Source organism: Haliotis rufescens, unplaced genomic scaffold, assembly GCF_023055435.1.
Source record: "Haliotis rufescens isolate VD_foot unplaced genomic scaffold, xgHalRufe1.0.p SCAF_1, whole genome shotgun sequence".
Taxonomy (NCBI): Eukaryota; Metazoa; Mollusca; class Gastropoda; order Lepetellida; family Haliotidae; genus Haliotis; species Haliotis rufescens.
In genome coordinates, this window is record NW_025963779.1 from 90,305,624 (window position 1) to 90,324,342 (window position 18,719).

At 43.9% G+C, this 18,719-nt stretch overlaps 1 protein-coding gene across 12 annotated transcripts in view; it reads right to left on the reverse strand.

Moving 5' to 3' along the window:
• LOC124134232 (girdin-like) overlaps positions 1-18,719 on the reverse strand; it is a 71,159-nt gene that overhangs the window by 24,551 nt on the left and 27,889 nt on the right. For 9 of the 12 annotated variants that reach the window (XM_048403363.1, XM_048403386.1, XM_048403350.1 and 6 more), the window contains 18 exons: positions 18,364-18,531; positions 17,196-17,267; positions 16,126-16,170; positions 12,884-12,949; positions 11,417-11,578; positions 10,938-11,017; positions 9,659-9,755; positions 8,883-8,968; positions 8,220-8,283; positions 7,829-7,963; positions 7,549-7,604; positions 7,056-7,180; positions 5,724-5,901; positions 4,403-4,517; positions 3,487-3,528; positions 1,570-1,712; positions 672-764; positions 196-302 (listed from right to left, as the gene is read on the reverse strand). In XM_048403363.1, the coding sequence (XP_048259320.1) occupies positions 196-302; positions 672-764; positions 1,570-1,712; positions 3,487-3,528; positions 4,403-4,517; positions 5,724-5,901; positions 7,056-7,180; positions 7,549-7,604; positions 7,829-7,963; positions 8,220-8,283; positions 8,883-8,968; positions 9,659-9,755; positions 10,938-11,017; positions 11,417-11,578; positions 12,884-12,949; positions 16,126-16,170; positions 17,196-17,267; positions 18,364-18,531 (1,834 nt within the window). The remainder of the gene's footprint in view (positions 1-195; positions 303-671; positions 765-1,569; positions 1,713-3,486; positions 3,529-4,402; positions 4,518-5,723; positions 5,902-7,055; positions 7,181-7,548; positions 7,605-7,828; positions 7,964-8,219; positions 8,284-8,882; positions 8,969-9,658; positions 9,756-10,937; positions 11,018-11,416; positions 11,579-12,883; positions 12,950-16,125; positions 16,171-17,195; positions 17,268-18,363; positions 18,532-18,719) is intronic. The other 3 variants (XM_048403365.1, XM_048403361.1, XM_048403356.1) reach the window with 3 other exon arrangements.

Consider the following 18,719-nt stretch of genomic DNA (forward strand, 5'->3'; position numbering starts at 1 on the left):
CTGACTCTCCCCGACCCACCCTGACTCTCCCCGACCCACCCTGACTCTCCCCGATTCTCCTCAACCGCGCCCTGACTCCACTCAACCACATCCTGACTCTCTCCAAATCTCCTCAACATTCCTCCCCGCCCCACCCGTGGTTCTCTCCGACCCCATCCGTGCTGTTAGTAGTATGGTGAGACAAAGCAACTGTACTTGGTGCAGTGTTAGATGCAGGCTTTGCTGAGCCGGACACGGCAGGCGACACAAACTTAGGCAGTTTACTTCCACGCGTCAGCCGGACAGTGTTACCTGAGTCCAATCTGGGGAAAAACAAACCTCATCAGTCACTTTAATGTCTTCAGTTTACATTCATCTCAATTATCTGATTTACACTTGAAAAATGAAAATCATACTTTCCAGACAATAGGATACAATCTCTTCACAGAACTAGCAAGTTAACATCATTAACATCTGTATGTGTAGCTGTAATATTGCCAAGTGCAAACAAACAACAAACAACAAACACACCCACACTGAACAACATTGAGTCCCAAATAAAACAATGCTATTCATTTGTTTTGTCAATGTGTTTATTATTAATGATTCTCCATGTCTATCATCATGATTAAACAGATTAAATCTATTTTGTCATAATTCTCAGAGAGCTGTGTTGTCATAGTAACACCTACTCATCATGCTGGCTGCCCTTGTTCTGTTTCAGACTCTTATTCTGCTTCTCCAAGTCCTCCACCAGCTTTCGAAGGTCACTGATCCCGTGATCCCTGGAACAAAGGGGAAGTTAAGGTACAAATCCCTGGAACAGAGGGGAAGTTAAGGTACAGATCCCGTGATCCCTGGAACAGAGGGGAAGTTAAGGTACAGATCCTGTGATCCCTGGAACAGAGGGGAAGTTAAGGTACAAATCCCTGGAACAGAGGGGAAGTTAAGGTACAAATCCCTGGAACAGAGGGGAAGTTAAGGTACAAATCCCTGGAACAGAGGGGAAGTTAAGGTACAAATCCCTGGAACAGAGGGGAAGTTAAGGTACAGATCCCGTGATCCCTGGAACAGAGGGGAAGTTAATGTACAGATCCCATGATTCCTGGAACAGAGGGGAAGTTAAGGTACAGATCCCGTGATCCCTGGAACAGAGGGGAAGTTAAGGTACAGATCCCGTGATCCCTGGAACAGAGGGGAAGTTAAGATACAGATCCCGTGATCCCTGGAACAGAGGGGAAGTTAAGGTACAGATCCTGTGATCCCTGGAACAGAGGGGAAGTTAAGGTACAGATCCTGTGATCCCTGGAACAGAGGGGAAGTTAAGGTACAGATCCCGGGAAGGGAGTTGGGGGAGCAGTCATGATTTGGATCCTGGAGCAGGGGGGAAGATAATAGAAAAGCTATGGGCCAACGTTCCTAGTAACTAGTAATGGTTACAGTTTCCAAGACAGAAATTGCCATTTCCAACATTCATTCCTAACTTGCACCAAACTTTCAATCCCCATGACCAAAATGCACTTGCTCCAAGCGATACTTCTGCTACAGTGATTTAGGTTATGTACAAATGTCTCTGCATCCACTACCCACTTGAGATCCAGCTCCTCCTTTGTCTTCCTCAGCTCATTCTCCAGAGACAGGATCTCCCGGTCCTTCCTCTCGATCTCCTCCATAAGTTTGTGGAGTTCCCCTCTCATCTGGTGTAGCTCCTCTCCCACGTCCTCCAGTGACTCCTGCAGCAACATCGACAATCAGCAACTCCAACAGCAACAACACGACAATAAGCAACTCCTTCAACAATCAGCAACACCTGGGGTACAAAACTAATGACTCATTCCTCATAACACTGCTCCACACAGAGGACCCTTGCTTCTTGGATGTAAAGAATCATAAATTGACATGTGCACATGCATTTCAATAAAAAAAACTAAAGAAAATAATAAACAGTAAAATGTAAACATTTTGTGATAGTGAAATTTTATGTGCATGATTTCTTGTGAAAATAATGGAAGACTCACTATACCCCCCATACAGCCAACATCATTCTTCGTTCAACACCCAAGTTCCATCTATGAGCCTCTCCACTCATCACCCCAACCTAATCCATCTACCTTCCATTCCATTCATCTCCCCAACACAATCCATCTCCCTTCCATTCATCACCCCAACCCAATCCATCTACCTTCCATTCATCACCCAACCCAATCCATCTACCTTCCATTCATCACCCAACCCAATCCATCTACCTTCCATTCATCACCCAACCCAATCCATCTACCTTCCATTCATCACCCCAACCCAATCCATCTACCTTCCATTCATCACCCCAACCCAATCCATCTACCTTCCATTCATCACCCAACCCAATCCATCTACCTTCCATTCATCACCCCAACCCAATCCATCTACCTTCCATTCATCACCCCAACCTAATCCATCTACCTTCCATTCATCACCTAACCTAATCCATCTACCTTCCATTCATCACCCCAACCTAATCCATCTACCTTCCATTCATCACCCCAACCTAATTCATCTACCTTCCATTCATCACCCCAACCTAATCCAATCCATCTACCTTCCATTTATCACCTAACCCACCAATCCATCTACCTTCCATTCATCACCCAACCTAATCTATCTACCTACTATTCATCACCTAACCTAATCTATTAACCTACTATTCATCACCTAACCTAATCCAATCCATCCACCTTCCATTCATCACCTAACCAAGTCCATCTACCTTCCATTCATCACCCCAACCCAATTCATCTACCTTCCATTCATCTCCCCTACCCAATCCATCTACCTTCCAATCATCATCCCAACATAATCCATCTACCTTCCAATCATCATCCCAACATAATCCATCTACCTTCCCTTCCATTCATCACCTCAAACTAATCCATCTACCTTCCAATCATCATCCCAACATAATCCATCTACCTTCCCTTCCATTCATCACCTCAAACTAATCCATCTACCTTCCATTCATCACCCAACCCAATCCATCTACCTTCCATTCATCACCCAACCCAATCCATCTACCTTCCATTCATCACCCAACCCAATCCATCTACCTTCCATTCATCACCTAACCCAATCCATCTACCTTCCATTCATCACCTAACCCAATCCATCTACCTTCCATTCATCACCTAACCCAATCCATCTACCTTCCATTCATCACCCAACCCAATCCATCTACCTTCCACTCATCACCCCCAACCCAATCCATCTCCCTTCCATTCATCACCCAACCCAATCCATCTACCTTCCACTCATCACCCAACCCAATCCATCTACCTTTCATTCCATTCATCACCCCAACCCAATCCATCTACCTTCCATTCATCACCCAATCCATCTACCTTCCCTTTCCCTCCAGACAACATCTCCCTTCAATTAACTATACCAAATGATAAACAGATTAAAACATAAATATCCTTCCTTATCACAGTGAAATTAAAATAAACAAATGAACAAAAAAGGCAAAGTGCAAACCCGTATCTGTGATGGTTTCTTGGTCCTCTCTTCCTCCAGCTCCTAATGAGATAAAACAGAAACTACGATGTGACTACGTACAAGCAAGTCAGTGTGGACAGAGGCAAGTCAGGAGGGACAGGGGCAAGTCAGGAGGGACAGATGCAAGTCAGAGTGGACAGGGCCAAGGCAATAGGGACAGGGGCAAGTCAGGAGGGACAGGGGCAAGTCAGGAGGGAAAAAGCCAAGTCTGGAGTTTCAGTGGCAAAGAGAGACTACCATATCATGACATACAAGCAAGTCAAGAAGGACAGAGAGGCTTCTCATCGGGGTCCTGGTTCACAAGGTGATCACATCGCTACAACAGTCAGAAGAAGGGAGTTACGATAGTCATAGCATTAGGACCACTTTGTGAAACAGTGCCCTGGTATGATACAAGGTCATGTCAGAACTGAAGACAGCAAGGAAGGTAATACAGAGGATGACAGGTCATCTCAATGTGAAGGAAGAAGAGCAGGTGAGCCCTGATGCAGGTGACTACATAATGACAAGCTCTATAGGTAGTAGGTGAGTCTCAAGCTGTACCTATGCGTTTCCACTAGACACACACAGCTGACTGCTCAATTGTTCAAGCAGATCACAATGTACTTTCAGCGATTATGCCCTATGCTATATCTATAATTGATTTCCTTTTCAAAAGTTATAAACAAAATGTGACTGATTGTTTATTGTGAGTTCATTTGGTTTTTGGATTATTTGCAAGCTTACAGTAGTGGCTACACAAGATCTTCAGGATGTTAGACTACAGACCAACTACCATGCTACCATAGACTTGAAGATGGGTGTGACTACACTCCACAAACACTACAACAGGATCTATGACATGCATATTCCTTGTCACTTTCTGGCCCCACTGGTATAGGATATGTATACATACATCTTTCAGGTTCTTCACAGTCTGATCCTGCTTCTGTTTGGCAGCCTCCGACTTTGACAGCTTGTCCTTGAGGGACTTTACCTCACCCTCCAGCCTCTGAACCCCCGAGTCAGATCTGTGAAGAAGGGAGTACATCTGGATATACTTCGTGATACATGTTGTAGGACCTCCTACCCATTTAATGCAAAAATGTGTTATATAAAATGCAGTACATGATTAATACTCAGGATCCTTACCCCATGGGCCTCTCTGACAGTACATGATCCTTACCCTGTTGGCCTCTGTGACAGTACATGATCCTTACCCTGTTGGCCTCTGTGACAGTACTTGATCCTTACCCTGTTGGCCTCTGTGAAAGTACATGATCCTTACCCCATTGGCCTCTGTGACAGTACATGATCCTTACCCGTTGGCCTCTGTGATAGTACATGATCCTTACCCTGTGGGCCTCTGTGACAGTACATGATCCTTACCCTGTTGGCCTCTGTGAAAGTACTTGATCCTTACCCTGTTGGCCTCTGTGAAAGTACATGATCCTTACCCCGTTGGCCTCTGTGACAGTACATGATCCTTACCCGTTGGCCTCTGTGATAGTACATGATCCTTACCCTGTTGGCCTCTGTGACAGTACATGATCCTTACCCCGTGGGCCTCTGTGACAGTACATGATCCTTACCCGTTGGCCTCTGTGACAGTACATGATCCTTACCCCGTTGGCCTCTGTGACAGTACATGATCCTTACCCTGTGGGCCTCTGTGATAGTACATGATCCTTACCCTGTTGGCCTCTGTGACAGTACATGATCCTTACCCGATGGACCTCTCTGACAGTACATGATCCTTACCCTGTGGGCCTCTGTGACAGTACATGACCCTTACCCCATGGGCCTCTGTGACAGTACATGATCCTTACCCCATGGGCCTCTGTGACAGTACATGATCCTTACCCGATGGACCTCTGTGACAGTACATGATCCTTACCCTGTTGGCCTCTGTGACAGTATATGATCCTTACCCCATGGGCCTCTGTGACAGTACATGATCCTTACCCCATTGGCCTCTGTGACAGTGCATGATCCTTACCCCATTGGCCTCTGTGACAGTGCATGATCCTTACCCCATTGGCCTCTGTGACAGTACATGATCCTTACCCCATTGGCCTCTGTGACAGTGCATGATCCTTACCCCATTGGCCTCTGTGACAGTACATGATCCTTACCCCATTGGCCTCTGTGACAGCACATGATCCTTACCCCATTGGCCTCTGTGACAGTGCATGATCCTTACCCCATTGGCCTCTGTGACAGTGCATGATCCTTACCCCGTGGGTTTCTCTGTGATCTTGGCCTTGAGTCTGGAGATGGTCTCCTGCAGCTGTGTGACGGTGTCCTCTAGCCGCTTCTTGCTGCCCTCAACCAGCACCAGCTGCCCATTGAGGAGCTGCACCTGCTTCTGGAGGGCATCTCTTTCCTTGCGGAGCTTCACCATGTCCTGCTTCTCTGGGGGAGGTAAGACATAGACACGAATCAGAAACAACAGTGGCCAATTTCTCCTTCACCATGTCCTGCCTCTCTGGGTGTGATAGGACATAGACAAGAATAAGAAACAGCAGTGGGGAATACCTGCTTCACCATGTCCTGCTTCTCTGTGGGAGATAAGGACAAAGAGAAGAATCAGAAACAACTACAGTGATTCTTCCTACCAGGGCAAGCCTACGGTGACTCTTCCTACCAAGGCAAGCCTACGGTGACTCTTCCTACCAAGGCAAGCCTACGGTGACTCTTCCTACCAAGGCAAGCCTACGGTGACTCTTCCTACAAGGCAAGCCTACGGTGACTCTTCCTACCAAGGCAAGCCTACGGTGACTCTTCCTACAAGGCAAGCCTACAGTGATTCTTCCTACCAAGGCAAGCCTACAGTGATTCTTCCTACCAAGGCAAGCCTACAGTGATTCTTCCTACCAAGGCAAGCCTACGGTGACTCTTCCTACCAAGGCAAGCCTACAGTGACTCTTCCTACCAAGGCAAGCCTACAGTGATTCTTCCTACAAGGCAAGCCTACAGTGACTCTCCTATGGTGACTCTTCCTACTAAGTTAAGCCTACGGTGACTGTTCCTATCAAGACAAGCCTACGGTGACTCTCCTATGTTGACTCTTCCTACTAAGGCAAGCCTACAGTGACTCTCCTATCAAGGCAAGCTTACGGTGACTGTTCCTATCAAGACAAGCCTACGGTGACTCTCCTATGTTGACTCTTCCAATCATGACAAGCCTACAGTGACACTTCCTATCATGACAAGCCTACAGTGACACTTCCTATCAAGACAAGCCTACAGTGACACTTCCTATCATGACAAGCCTACAGTGACACTTTCTATCATGACAAGCCTACAGTGACTCTTCCTATCAAGACAAGCCTACAGTGACACTTCCTATCAAGACAAGCCTACAGTGACACTTCCTATCATGACAAGCCTACAGTGACACTTCCTATCAAGACAAGCCTACAGTGACTCTTCCTATCATGACAAGCTTACAGTGACACTTCCTATCATGACAAGCCTACAGTGACACTTCCTATCATGACAAGCCTACAGTGACACTTCCTATCATGACAAGCCTACAGAGACACTTCCTATCAAGACTGGCCTACCTTTCTCCAGCATCTCCTCATGGCCGTAGTTGATGACCATTCTCTGATGTCGAGACTCCAGACTCTCGTAATCGTTTCTAAGGTTGGTGTAATCTTCACTGATCTTTTTATTTTCTCTCTGTAGTCTGTAAAAAAACAAATTGAGACCATGAATCGAAATCACACAATACCTGTCTGATGTTTGAAAACCACCATCCATTGAATACCATACACACAAGAATGACATGAATATAACAATGAGTGAGTTTTGCTTTGAACAGTGTTTCAGTTATACCACTGCATATCAGGTTGATGTTGTAGGGAAGCCTGAAGTGATGCAGGTGATAGATGGTTTGCTGAACCCATGAGCAAAGGTACTGTGCAGACAAACCAAGAAACATAATCAGGGTGGACCAGAATTCGAACCCACTATCATATCATATATTCAATAAACATTCACTTAACAATATAACAAAGGGTTAATTTCAAGGAGAACTCTGATCTTGCTACGTACCTTTCCTCACTGGTATTTGACGGCCCACCAATGGCTTGTTTTAATCTTGCATTTTCCTGAAAACATATAACAAAAAGCATTTGATACTATGCAAAAGCATGTATGATTCACAATCTTCACATTTTTTGGAATATCTGTTGGTGGCTGTAATGTCTTCCTTTTGGATGTGCCAGGATCACAGCAACATAAATTCAATAACATTTCATAAATTGTTGTAACAAAACTCCTATAAATCAAATTCAACATTTTTCTTCCAATACTTGAAACGGCAGTGATTTACCCGCTCTACAACCTCCAGTTTGTCGGACATGACGTCGTTGATCTCGCGCAGCTGTTTGTTGGCGGCCCTCAGTTCCTCTGTCTTGTGTTCTAGGTCGTCCAGGCCTGGCTTCTTGTAGATCAGCTCACTGTTGGCCTGCACACAAAGTGACTCTCTCACACTCTCAACTCACAACTACAGCAACTGTGTCTACAGTCAGTCCTATGTCATCTCGCAGTAATGGTGTGTCGTGTGTCCCCAGTCCGTCAACAGTAACGGTATGTCATGTATAATCTGATAGATGTTCTATCATTTGAAATAATTTTTCTGATTAATCCTGCAAGTTTTAGTTGTGTATTTAGATAGTCATTGGCCATCTTTTAATCTAGGAGGCATACATAAGACGACCTACCAGAACCTCTTCCTTCTGTTTGATGAGGTTGTCCCGGACCTTCTCCAGTTCCGTGATGCGGTCTCTACAACCATAACACACACATCAACAATCACAGAACACATCAACAATCACAGAACACATCAAATATCACTGAACACATCAACAATCACAGAACACGTCAACGATCACAGAACACATCAACAATCACTGAACACATTAACAATCACTGAACACATCAATAATCACAGGACACATCAAATGTCACTGAACACATCAACAATCACTGAACACATCAACAATAACTGAACACATCAATAATCACAGAGCACATCAAATATCACTGAACACATCAACAACCACAGAACATGGCAACATCTCTCTGACCAACTAGACTCAGTGCTGTATCATGGCAGCTAGTGATACTAGAGTCTAGACCAAGCAAACCAGTTGCTGACAGCATATGCAACGATCCACACTTTGGGGTCCAATGATTCATTATCATTCTTACACTGCTATCACTCATCCCAAGTCAGTTGGCTCTTCCAAACATGGATGGGTAGTGTGACCTTGGAAATAGTAGTTATGGAATCAAAGATGTAACCAGGCTTTGAACCAAGACATTGTAGTTTCCATCAGCACACCAGCTGGTCACACAGACAGTATGAGTGATTCAGGAGTTACCTGAGAAGCTCGTTCTCCGAGCGGAACTGCTCCACCTTGCCACTGAGATGGTCCACATCATGCAGCTTGTTGAGGCTGCTCTCCGTCTGTGGAACAAAACACTCAGTCAGAGAGTCCTGACACAGCAACACATACCAAACAGGATATAGCTTGGAGACCACTTCACAATACTATTTTTTTAGGAAACAGAATACATGAGCATCTATGCTAAAATTTCACAATGAGAACATTTTTGTGGGAGTTATTCTTTACCATTTACACATACCTGTCACACTTAGTGGCGGCAACTAATGCCCTGTCACATATACTCACACTCTCACAGGACAACCAAGACCCTGACTGTCACATATACTCACACTCTCACAGGACAACCAAGATCCTGACTGTCACATATACTCACACTCTCACAGGACAACCAAGACCCTGTCATATACTCACACTCTCACAGGACAACCAAGACCCTGACTGTCACATATACTCACACTCTCACAGGACAACAAAGATCCCGACTGTCACATATACTCACACTCTCACAGGACAACCAAGACCCTGTCATATACTCACACTCTCACAGGACAACCAAGACCCCGACTGTCACATATACTCACTCTCACAGGAAAACCAAGACCCCGACTGTCACATATACTCACACTCTCACAGGACAACCAAGACCCTGCCATATACTCACACTCTCACAGGAAAACAAAGACCCTGACTGTCACATATACTCACACCCTCACAGGACAACCAAGATCCTGACTGTCACATATACTCACACTCTTAGTGAGGACTTCCTTCTGGGTTTCCAGGAGTTGGATCATCTGCTCATTCTCAGCCTTCTCCTGATGCATACGACGGTTCTCAGACCGTAATCTGACAAAACAAAAACAACAGATCAGAATGCAGTTTGAAACGTTAACCATTGTCACCTGTACCCACCTGTCAGTACCCACATGTCTGTGTCATCAGTACCCACCTGTCAGTATCACCTGTACCAACCTGTCAGTATCACCAGTACCCACCTGACTGTCACCTGTACCCACCTGTCTGTGTCACCTGTACCCACCTGTCCGTGTCACCAGTACCCACATGTCTGTGTCACCTGTACCCACCTGTCAGTATCACCTGTACCAACCTGTCAGTATCACCTGTACCCACCTGTCTGTGTCATCAGTACCCACATGTCTGTGTCATCAGTACCCACCTGTCAGTATCACCTGTACCAACCTGTCAGTATCACCTGTACCCACCTGTCTGTGTCACCTGTACCCACCTGTCTGTGTCACCTGTACCCACCTGTCTGTGTCACCTTTACCCACCTGTCTGTGTCACCTGTACCCACCTGTCTGTGTCACCTGTACCCACCTGTCAGTGTCAGCTGTACCCACTTGTCAGTGTCACCTGTACCCACCTGTCTGTGTCACCTGTACCCACCTGTCAGTGTCACCTGTACCCACCTGTCTGTGTCACCTGTACCCACCTGTCTGTGTCACCTGTATCCACCTGTCAGTGTCACCTGTACCCACCTGTCTGTGTCACCTGTACCCACATGTCTGTGTCACCTGTACCCATCTGTCTGTGTCACCTGTACCCACCTGTCTGTGTCACCTGTACCCACCTGTCTGTGTCACCTGTACCCACCTGTCTGTGTCACCAGTACCCACCTGTCAGTATCACCTGTACCCACATGTCTGTGTCACCTGTACCAACCTGTCAGTATCACCTATACCCTCTTTTCAGTATCACCTGTATCCACCTGTCTGTGTCACCAGTACCCACCTGTCTATGTCACCAGTACCCACCTGTCAGTACCACCTGTACCCACCTGTCTGTGTCACCAGTACCCACCTGTCTGTGTCACCTGTACCCACCTGTCTGTGTCACCTGTACCCACCTGTCTGTGTCACCAGTACCCACCTGTCTGTGTCACCAGTACCCACCTGTCAGTTTCACCTGTACCCACCTGTCTGTGTCACCTGTACCCACCTGTCTGTGTCACCAGTACCCACCTGTCAGTTTCACCTGTACCCACCTATCTATGTCACCTGTACCCACCTGTCTGTGTCATCTCTCTGGTCTTCAAGTGCTTCGTACTGGTCTCGGATTATCCTGAGTTCTTCTTGTAATCTTCTGATCTGGAAGAATACACCCAGCTACTAATGTTCTCCTTCCAGTAGGATACAGCAATGCTACATTATAATCACAAAGATGGTCTTGAACTTTGCTAGACATATCACCAACATCAGATGTGTAAAGATTTGTAAAGACACATGCAATCAAAGTTTCATGGCTGCAGAGAGGTAACCATATACTCAGAAACTGACAAACACATAACCATGTTTCTAAAAAAACCTGAAAGCTGACCTTAGCCTTTGACTAATCTTGATGTCCTGTTAGAAAATTATGTGAAAAAAAATGTAATTGTTCGGCTACTTCTTTTGAACCCTTGACCGAAAGCATTTCTTTTTCAAGACAAAAATTTTCCACACCAGCATAATAAAATGGTGGGTCCCTAACACCTGTCTCCAGCTTACAATGGACTCCGTGTCGTGACACTTGTCTGTGAGACTCTGCAACTCTGACTCCTTCCTTGTGACGGCACCGGTCAGTCTCTCGCACGTCAACTTCCACGTCACCATCTCCTCCTGCTGGATGGTGGATGTCCGCCGGATCTCCTCATTGGCTCGCTGTAGTTTCTGTACAAAATAGGGCAATGTTTGTCAACGTCTGGCATGATTCACTGCTGTGGAATCTCATTAGAATCCAGAGAATAGCTAGTACAAAATAGGGCCATGTTTGTCAACGTCTGGCATGATTCACTGCTGTGGAATCTCATTAGAATCCAGAGAATAGCTAGTACAAAATAGGGCCATGTTTGTCAACGTCTGGCATGATTCACTGCTGTGGAATCTCATTAGAATCCAGAGAATAGCTAGTACAAAATAGGGCCATGTTTGTCAACATCTGGCATGGATCACTGCTGTGGAATCTCATTAGAATCCAGAGAATAGCTAGTACAAAATAGGGTTATGTTTGTCAACGTCTGGCATGATACACTGCTGTGGAATCTCATTAGAATCCAGAGAATAGCTAGTACAAAATAGGGCCATGTTTGTCAACGTCTGGCATGGATCACTGCTGTGGAATCTCATTAGAATCCAGAGAATAGCTAGTACAAAATAGGGCCATGTTTGTCAACGTCTGGCATGATTCACTGCTGTGGAATCTCATTAGAATCCAGAGAATAGCTAGTACAAAATAGGGTTATGTTTGTCAACGTCTGGCATGATTCACTGCTGTGGAATCTCATTAGAATCCAGAGAATAGCTAGTACAAAATAGGGCCATGTTTGTCAACGTCTGGCATGATTCACTGCTGTCGAATCTCATTAGAATCCAGAGAATAGCTAGTACAAAATAGGGCAATGTTTTTCAACGTCTGGCATGATTCACTGCTGTGGAATCTCATTAGAATCCGGAAAATAGCTAGTACAAAATAGGGCTATTTTTGTCAACGTCTGGCATGATACACTGCTGTGGAATCTCATTAGAATCCAGAGAATAACTAGTACAAAATAGGGCCATGTTTGTCAACGTCTGGCATGATACACTGCTGTGGAATCTCATTAGAATCCAGAGAATAGCTAGTACACATTTTGAAAAAAAAACATTTTATAGAAAAAAGATATTGGGCAATATAAATACATTGTGATCCATTTTTATGGGAAATTGTAGACATCTAATTTTTCTGTTTTATTTTAATTGCATTTTTTGTCAATACAATTTGAGCAAGCAACATTTCAGGCCGCAGAAAGAGATGACACCTTGGTTGATGAAACCAAGGGAAACATGGTGGCAAGCATGGATGGACAATTCCATCAACAACTTATCATGGCTGTGTGTATTACTTGCAACTACACAAAGTGAAAAAACAGACAAGAACATGTGCAGGTGTATCTGAGGACACGTGAGGTGTGGACTGCCGATGTTACAATAACCCACCATTTCCAGCTCCCTGTTGTGGTTGTCTGTCTGGGCCTTCTCGTTCCTCAGCTGCTTCAGGTCAGTCTGTACAGAACACACCACACTGATTACATGGAGAACACACTGAACATGCTGGGGTAGGGATGGCTATAAACATCCATAATCGTAATCATTGTTGAAGTAAAGAAATATAAACATTAATCGATATGAAAATTGTGTCATCGATAATATCTTACGTAAACTATTTTGATGAAATAAAGTTTAGATAACCAAAACAGACTTGTTCTTGTCAATTATGCCAATTGCTGAAGATGGAAAGCAACTGTTTTCGTTATATCTTTAATGTCCAAAGTAATCTACGCACATATGTGCCACCACTCGCCAGTTGGGTGAAATATGTCGATTTGTTTGGACTTGTTTTGCGTATTTGCTCATTGTTACTACTCTGATATTTATCGATAGTTGATTGATATTTAATGATTGTCGATCTCTGTGACCTGCATCGACAGCCAGCCTATGGTGGGGCATAGGGACCTACAAATTACACTGTGTGCAGGGCCCGGCTTAATATAGCCACCACAAATATTGGCAGTAAATCCCAGTGTTTTAAAAAAAGAATGAAAGGCAAGGGGTCCTTGTCATAAACTTAACATTATTCCAAAGGCTATCGGATCTTTATATGCAAATACTCCAGCCAAAACCCCTAGAAACTAAGAACCCCTGAATTTCATCAAAACATCAAAATCCCATACTGTAACTCAACCTCACTGTTGTATTATATACATATTAAAACCTCTTTTATTATTACTTGTTTTCACAGACTTATTTTTCAACATCACTGAGTAGGAGGATGAAATAGATAATGAAAAATGTGCTTTTTTTAAACAAGCATTTAGGATATATTTTGAGAACTTACAACACTGTACAAGTAAAATTAGTTCCTTCATGTATCATACAAGGCAAGTCTTCTGTTATAAAATCAGTCAATGGATTCGCCTACCCTAGAATGTTTATAAGAGGGAAATAGATCTGAAAGCACTAGTTCACATTCCATTGAATTCAAACTGGTGTGTTCACCACCGCGACCACGAGAAACAAGGAGACTCCTGGTCAATTTTCATTTCACTCCTTCTTTGTACAACGTTTTGAATGGCAGAACTATAAACAACAACAAACACAAAACAACACAGTTACCAGTCTCACACAGACCAGGGTGGCGTTGTACAAAGTGATCTTAGCACTAAGGTGACCGTAACTGCCATCCCTTAGCACAGACATACGACAGTCGTAGTGCTAAGGTTGTTCTGTACAATGGTACCCAGGGATTGTTATGATAAACTCAGACTTGAGTACGTCACATCTATGTAGGTACAGTTCAAGGTGTCTAAAGCGTAAGAAACCCATACAATTTTAATTTCCCCTACATATAGTGTATTTACATATACATTACCTATATAGTGCATATAAGAAGTTAAACATGGTTATAATAATATTATCAATTACACATTATCATAATCGACATAATAAGCACCCTTCACCCTTTATCTAACCCCACTCCAACACTCTCACATTCCTGCATCTATGTTGATTGTTGAGCTTTTTGATCACATGACTGGAAATTTCAAAATATCAGTATTCAAGCATTATATAAATGGTGACTGATTAAAAAATGAACAAAGATAAATTTGTGCTGTATAAAAACACCTAAGCATCCCCAATCTTAGACCGCATCCCAATAAGCACACCGTTTGCTCTTTGATGGGGTTAAATATCTGGGGTGCTGACTATGTCAATAGGTATGAGACAATACCACAAACTATAAGCATACATTTGAACACATACTACTCAAAAGAAGTCAGAGAACACCCAATTCTTTCATATTACAATAGTTAATTATGTCATGTCATAACATGACACATTAACTTTAGTAACATAAAAGGATTGGGTGTTCTTTAACTTCTTCTGAGCAGTATTTATATTTTTGGTTAATTAAGCTCAGTAAAAAGTATAAGACTGCATATATGTCCATCATACACCTAGGCTAAATAAGCAAGTTGCAGTAAGCTGGCATCAGCAGCCTCCAGTGGTAGCCCAGCCTGACAGTGTTGTGTGACTGTCACAAGCACAACGAGACACAACAGTAAACAACATGGGGTTGGATGTACTGCTGAATGAAACCAAATGACATTATATGATAATAAATGAAACAAGTACATCTGTCTTAAATCCGCCTGAATCTACAGCTTGGTGAACTAAACCAAACTCTGCAGGACTAGACGATTCAAAACTTAAACTAGCTAATAAAGTGTTAAACACAAACATTCAAACACACACAAAGGGTAGAGGTCCCCATTGTCAAGAATCGAGCACATCTTGTCCTGAGCGATGTTTTCTGACTTTCCACCATGTACTCCCATGGAAGACAGATAATGTCCACATGGTGCCATGTTAGCTGTGTAACACTGATTCATCAAAGAAAAGGTGTATCATGTACAGGTGTTCATAATTTCACAGGTGTAGAGTTGAGCATGTATTCACACAGGATTTGAACAGATGTTCAGGTGTACAAAGGTGTCCAGGGTGCCATTGTACAAAGCGATCGTAGTGCTAAGGTGATCCATTAACATAGACTTACGACAGTCGTAGCGCTAGGGTTGTTTCGAACAACGGCACCCAGGGCCCTGTTCCACAAAGCGATCTTGGCGCTACGATCATCGCAAGTCTATGTTAATGTATGAGAGATATGATCGCCTGAGCGCTAAGATCGCTTTGTTGATCAAGGGTGCATAAGGGTGCATGGATACAGTACGACATCGGTTTGTTGCTCAGTTTGTGCTGGAAACATGAATGCCTTCACGTGCCTGTAATACAATCAGACAAAACTACAACGTATGTTGACTGTCTGGCTGTGTTACAGTTTCACTGTAGAGCCCCAGGGGACCTCCACACACTCAGTGCTATCTAGGGCTTCTTACAACCGCTGGCTACAACATTCAACATGACAGCAGTCAAGAAGCCAAGTTGGCGCTACTGCATCACACGGCTTCTACTCCAGACCAATGTTATGTTTACTGGAAGAACTTTCTCAGAAATATTAACATCATTTTGAACGAAAAAATACCAAGAGGCACTACATACAAATTTTGAAAGCCAGAGTTTGTGCATTTGACAGATCGAAAGAAGGAATTAGTTAGATAGTCTACCGAGTGCAAGTCAAGCCATTGCGAGAGCCTTCATATCAACACTGTGGCTATACAAACCTCAAACCTACTCAGACCATCTAAAACTTTGGCTGAGTGCATCAACTGAATAAAAGAACCACACCCAAGGTTAGCAATCAGGCAATTAAAACCTACATCCCAACACATGTTACATAATGGCATACATGACAGTCACACATAACAGCTCATGGGATACTGTAGCACTGGAGGATACTCATCATTTCCACTGATCTGATGGATATTCTGGAGGGCAAAGTTCACTAAATTCCCTTCATCACACTAGTATACTGATGGGCAAAATTCACTAAGTACCTGTTATCACATAGGTATCCTGATGGGCAATATTCACTAAATTCCTGTTATCACATGGGTATACTAAAGGGCAAAATTCACTAAATTCCTGTTATCACATAGGTATCCTGATGGGCAATATTCACTAAATTCCTGTTATCACATGGGTATACTAAAGGGCAAGATTCACTAAATTCCTGTTATCACATAGGTATCCTGATGGGCAAGATTTACTAAATTCCTGTTATCACATGTGTATCCTGATGGGCAAGATTCACTAAATTCCTGTTATCACATGGGTATACAAAAGGGCAAGATTCACTAAATTTATGTTATCACATTGGTATACTAAAGGGCAAGATTCACTAAATTCCTGTTACCACATAGGTATCCTGATGGGCAAGATTCACTAAATTCCTGTTATCACATGTGTATCCTGATGGGCAAGATTCACTAAATTCCTGTTATCACATGGGTATACAAAAGGGCAAGATTCACTAAATTTATGTTATCACATTGGTATACTAAAGGGCAAGATTCACTAAATTCCTGTTATCACATGAGTATCCTGATGGGCAATATTCACTAGATTCCTGTTATCACATGAGTATCATTAAGGCCAAGATAAACTAAATTCCTGCTATCACATACTGAAGGGCAAGATTCCTGTTTAATATCACACGGGTATACTTAAGGGCAAGATTTACTAAATTCCCTGAAAAGCTCAAGGTAGATGGACCAGCAATAAATGGTTCACAGCTAGGCAGACCCTTGTCTCAAGTGCATCGAGGGCCACAATCTGACCAGCATCTTCTCACCTTTATCCGGGACATGCTATCCTCCAGCTCCTCACGGCCCTTGCGGTCTTCCCGACTCCGCCCATCAAGCAGCTGGCAACACGGAATGAATCTCTACTAAGATTGGACATTACACTGGCCCTATCTGAGCCCTACAATGGGGCACACAACACTGTGGCTGACAGTGAGATCACTGGTCAAGGAGATGTGTATTCACTAGGTCCTGACTTAGTTGGTCTATCCATGATGTTCAATGAGATCTTTGATTGACATGGGAAACCCAGGGTCATTATAGACCCCTTTCACCACAAGAACGATGTACCAGAGCCATGACCCTGGAATGCTGACAGGGATGTTTCACAAATATAACACAGCAATTACACAAGAATATTTACCTCCACAGTGTGTTAGTCAGTATGTCTTTTGAGTTGACTGTTTCAATGTTAATGTAGCCTTTCTAAGATGCCAACTATCAAGCATGGTACCACCTTCAAGCCTTGTATACAATATAACCCTCCATCACCATCCACCCCCACCTTCAAGCCTTGTATCCAATATTACCCCCATCACCATCCACCCCCACCTTCAAGCCTTGTATCCAATATAACCCCCATCACCCTCCACCTTCAAGCCTTGTATCCAATATAACCCCCATCACCCTCCACCCCCACCTTCAAGCCTTGTATCCAGTATAACCCCCATCACCATCCACCCCCACCTTCAAGCCTTGTATCCAATATAACCCCCATCACCATCCACCCCAGGGGTGAAACGATACAGCAAGGTCACATTACGATACGATCACTACATATAAGTCACGATACGATACACATGGCGCAATGCATATTTACGTCCAATCACGTGACATCTTCTTGACTAGAAATATTTTAGAGCAGGTTCAAAAAGTAAAGCTAGCTTAAGACACATGTTCATAGCGACTATTATTAGTCAGGAACATGAAACCTTAATTACAACACATTTTGTGATATTTGTCTGACAAAAATGCTGGGTGTATTTAAAACGAGTAGTAAGTAAATTCTTTTAGCATGTGTATCGTCTTGTATCGATACAAAATGTATGGTATTGTCGCATGAAAACTCACGGTGCACTGGTGCACCGATGTATTGTTTCACCCCTACTCTACCCTTCCACCCCTCTGACTGGGTGGTTTCCAGGACCTCCACCCTACCTGTGTCAGCCTGTCCACCTCGCCCTGCAGCCGCCTCTTCTCCTGCTCGGACAGCTCCTGGTGCTGCTGCTGCATCTTCTTCCCGTTCTCCAGCAGCGAGATCTGCTCCAGGGCACGCTCGTAGAAGGCCTTGACTGACGCCAGCTCCATGGACAGTTCCTGGCTCACCTAGAACAGTGGACAAGGACATACGTACATGTGGGTCCAGTGGGTCCAGTGGGTTCCTCTAGTACCCATCTGTGGCTACCAGAGCTACAGATACATTCATGGACAAGGGCCCCGGTCCACAAAGCCATCTTCGCTACAACTGTTGTAAATCAGTGCTAAAGAATGGGAGTAAGTATTAACTTAGCGCT